The 3,606-nt window shown below is 42.4% G+C and overlaps 1 protein-coding gene across 3 annotated transcripts in view; it reads left to right on the top strand.

Moving 5' to 3' along the window:
- LOC109293520 (general transcription factor II-I repeat domain-containing protein 2A-like) overlaps positions 1–3,606 on the top strand; it is a 6,194-nt gene that overhangs the window by 1,319 nt on the left and 1,269 nt on the right. The window contains exons 1-2 of one of the 3 annotated variants that reach the window (XM_019511521.1): positions 113–489; positions 1,583–3,580. In XM_019511521.1, coding sequence (XP_019367066.1) covers positions 1,955–3,571 — 1,617 coding nt within the window. In that variant the 5' untranslated portion in view covers positions 113–489; positions 1,583–1,954 and the 3' untranslated portion in view covers positions 3,572–3,580. Of the gene's footprint in view, positions 1–112; positions 490–634; positions 825–1,582; positions 3,581–3,606 lie in introns of those variants that run through there. The other 2 variants (XM_019511520.1, XM_019511522.1) reach the window with 2 other exon arrangements.

Below are 3,606 nucleotides of genomic sequence, written 5' to 3'. Positions count from 1 at the left end.
GGTGGCGGCGGCGGCGCGCTCTTTGTCTCGGTCCCCGCCGGGCCGGGCCGGGCCGGGCCGGGCCGGGCCGAGGAGCCTCCGTGGGTTCCCGCTCTCCGCTTGGGCCTGTGGCGTTGCGCGAGGCGCTGGCCGTAGCGAGCCTAGCCGTGCCCCGCCCAGATGCGGGCACGGCCGCAAACGCCCTTACGCGGCGTCCTGAGTTTTACACGGGGCCTGCGGCGCCCCCGAGCGCGGTCCCCGGCGCGGCCGCCTGGACACGCGGGGAAGCAGTAAAACCACGAGCGGAAACGTCCTTCCAGCGCGACGGTGGCTCGAGCCGGGACTTCGCATCTTGTCAGCTCCCCGCAGCGGGTAGTCCGTAGTCGCCAGGGTCTCGAGCCGCTCCTCTTGGAAACTGCCAGCTCTTAGTAGTACTCGCTTGTGTTTTGACTACAGAAAAACAATAGAGTTTTTTTTTCTGTTGCAAAGAACTGAGAAAAGTCGGACCAGGTCAGAATCTTTTTAAGGCAATGGATTTGTTTTTGACATCTCCGGGTTTGTCTTGAGAGTCATATTTGTACACTTACCAGTGCTCACATTGTGTGGCACCGTAGTGCCCTGGATGGGATCTTGAGGCACCCTTAAGGTGCTGCACAACCTGTTGGCAATTGCTGCTGCAGGGGAAAGAGCCCCCTTTACTAATGAAGTGCCACACAGATCATGGGTCTGTGGTGTAGGTGTAGGAAGATGTACCAAGGCATAGGCAGACTTTGCTAGTATTTCATTTTTTAATGTTTGTAAATCTGGTCATTCCTGCCTTGCCTGTGCAGGGAAAGCATCAACAGGTTGTTAAATGTTTTAGGCATTCTTGTAAACAAAATTATTACTGTGGGGAAAGTATACAGGTCCCCAAATGAATTATAGTTTCATAGTTGTTAGGGACTGGAAAGGAAAAAATTGTGGAAAGTGGCTTCTCAGGGGACAGGAATAGGATTGTTCCAGTCCTAGAGTTAAGAGTCCATTCAGATGATGGTATTTTTTTGCCTGTAGAAGTAACTTATCTATTGGACGTAAATAAGATGTGCCTAAAGCAATGATGAGTGAAGTATAGTTTGACCTGGTATTACCAAGATGTCATGTCTTGGTTCTGACCAGGGTATGATCATATAATCTTCTCTCTGAGCTCGTTCAGGCTATAGTCTCATCTGCTTCTAAATGCTTTTTATATATCCCTTTAATCTCTCTGACAAATGTATCTAAACAGCCATCGAGCAATATGATGGAAACCATTAGTGGAAAAAATAGGAAGAATTCTATATTAAGTTCTTGTATAAACATTTATTCAAAAGCTGTATTGGTACTGTCAATAATGTTGGGGCCACTGTATCTTCACTTAACAATCCATTATTTCTGAGGCTACTAGAGGTTCCTAGTTGCTCTTTTTGTCATAGAGGGTGATGTATCAAACCTCAACTATTCTGCCGTTCCATTTAATCTATTTGTAAGAAACCCATTCGTAATGGAAATAGACCAAGTTGTTTGAGAGACCTTGGAGGTCTCTAAACTACATTCTTATCCAGTTCTTTTTTGTTTTTTCTTCCAGGTTTGGCTGACAGCTTCACATCCACTTATCTCTCTTTTGTACTTTATGGAAGATCATGGAATAATTGAAGCCTGAAAAATATATAATATAGGAAAAAACACAGGAGTTTTATTACCTTTACATTGGTATTATTGGTGTGTTTCTGAGCTACAGTGATTGGTATTTCTCACCAGTGCAATAAATGAACACGTGCCGTGAAGTATAAGAGGAAGCATTACTAGGAAACAGAGTAGTGTGGATTTGTATATGTGCTGTACTCTTTCTGCTGACAAGCTATTCACTTTGCACAGTAGTGAGCTGCTCAAAAAAAACTGTACCTAGGGTTTGGGGGGGGGGGTTCTCTTTTATTTTGCCTTGTGAGCGTGAGTGAAGATGGCAAAGCATGTATCAAAGAAGAGGAAAATTAAGGAAGAAAATAATAGATTTCCAGAACATTGGGAAGTGGATTATACTGAACAGCTATCAAGTGCTGCAGCTTCTTATGCAGTAACTTTGCAGTTAGCCAAAGCAAAGAAACCATACAGTGATGGGGATCTAGTGAAAAAATGTGCAATTGAAATGGCCAGGGCATTTGGGGATGAGAACATGGTGAAAAACTTTGAAACAGTTTCACTCTCTCATCAGACAGTAGCCCAAAGAATTGAAGATATGAGCAATCAGGTATGTGAAAAGTTATTATACAATGTCAAAAAGTGTCGCTATTTTTCCTTATCGTTAGCAGAGATTACTGACCAAACTGAGACAAGTCAGCTTCTCATATTTATCAGAACTGTGGAGGAAGATTTCTCAGTGAAGGAGGAGTTGCTGTCTCTTGTCTCATTACATGACACTACAAAGGGAATAGATATATTTGAAGCTCTTCAGAACAGCGTGAGTGAATATGGTGGTTTTGAGAAATGTACCTGTATTGCCACAGATGGTGGTAGGACTGTTATTGGTTCTGAATTTGGATTATCAGATCTTCTGAAGAAGTCTGGTGTTACATGCCCCATGATTCACTGTGTGATTCACCAAGAATCTTTGTGTGGGAAATGGGTGAAACAAGCTGAAGCTATGAAAGTTGTTGTGAAGGTTACCAGTCTTATTTGTGGTGGAAATAAATCTTTGTTACACAGTAAATTCCACTCATTTTTGGAAGAAATGCAATTGGTGTATGGAGATTTACCTCTGGATTCCGAAATTCGTTGGCTAAGTGCTGGTAAGGTTCTCATAAAGTTCTTTGCTCTCAGAAAAGAAATTCCAGTGTTCCTAAAAGAACAAGTGAAAACTGACACCACAGAGCTTGAAGAAAGATTTTTGTCTCCCCAGTTTCTGGCCGAATTAGCCTTTTTGACAGATACTACCACTCACTTAAATGAATTAAATTTAAAGTTGCAGAGTAAGAATAACACAATATCAGACCTCTTTGGATGTGTGAATGGGTTTCGAAGAAAGCTAAAACTGTTCAAGGTTGGTCTTGAAAAGGGTGATCTTATACATTTCCCATCTTGCAAAGAACTGGAGAAAGAAATGGAAAATTTTGAAGGTGTAAACTTTTTGGAATTCTCATCCAATGTAGATGCTATGGTGAAAGAATTTGACAATCGCTTTACTGAACTGGAGTTACTGAAAAACACACTGATGCTTTTCAACAACCCGCTTGGATCTGTGCTTGAAAATCAGTCTTCCAACATACAGCTTGAACTGTGTGATCTACAAGCTGACCCATTCTTAGCTGGGAGACGAGAAATAGGCCAGGACTTCTTTAAGCTTATACCAGAGAATCGCTTTCCACATTTAAGGGATCTTGGTTTAAAGATTGTATCAATGTTCGGCAGTACGTATCTATGCGAAAGTGCCTTTTTTACAATGAAGTCTATAAAATCTCAGTATCCATGTTCGCTTACAGATGAGGCCCTCACTCGCTCACTTCGACTGGCCTTAACTGAGGAGTCAGTTGATATAGGTCCTCTTGTGCAGAAGATGGAGGATCCACAGTTTTCACATTGAAAAGTTAACTTACTTTTTTTTTTTTTTTTTTTTTT

The sequence above is a fragment of the Gavialis gangeticus genome, unplaced genomic scaffold (assembly GCF_001723915.1).
Source record: "Gavialis gangeticus isolate Ggan-Ray unplaced genomic scaffold, GavGan_comp1, whole genome shotgun sequence".
Taxonomy (NCBI): domain Eukaryota; kingdom Metazoa; phylum Chordata; order Crocodylia; family Gavialidae; genus Gavialis; species Gavialis gangeticus.
The sequence above is the reverse complement of the archived record's forward strand: the minus strand, read 5'-3'. Positions and strand labels throughout refer to the sequence as shown.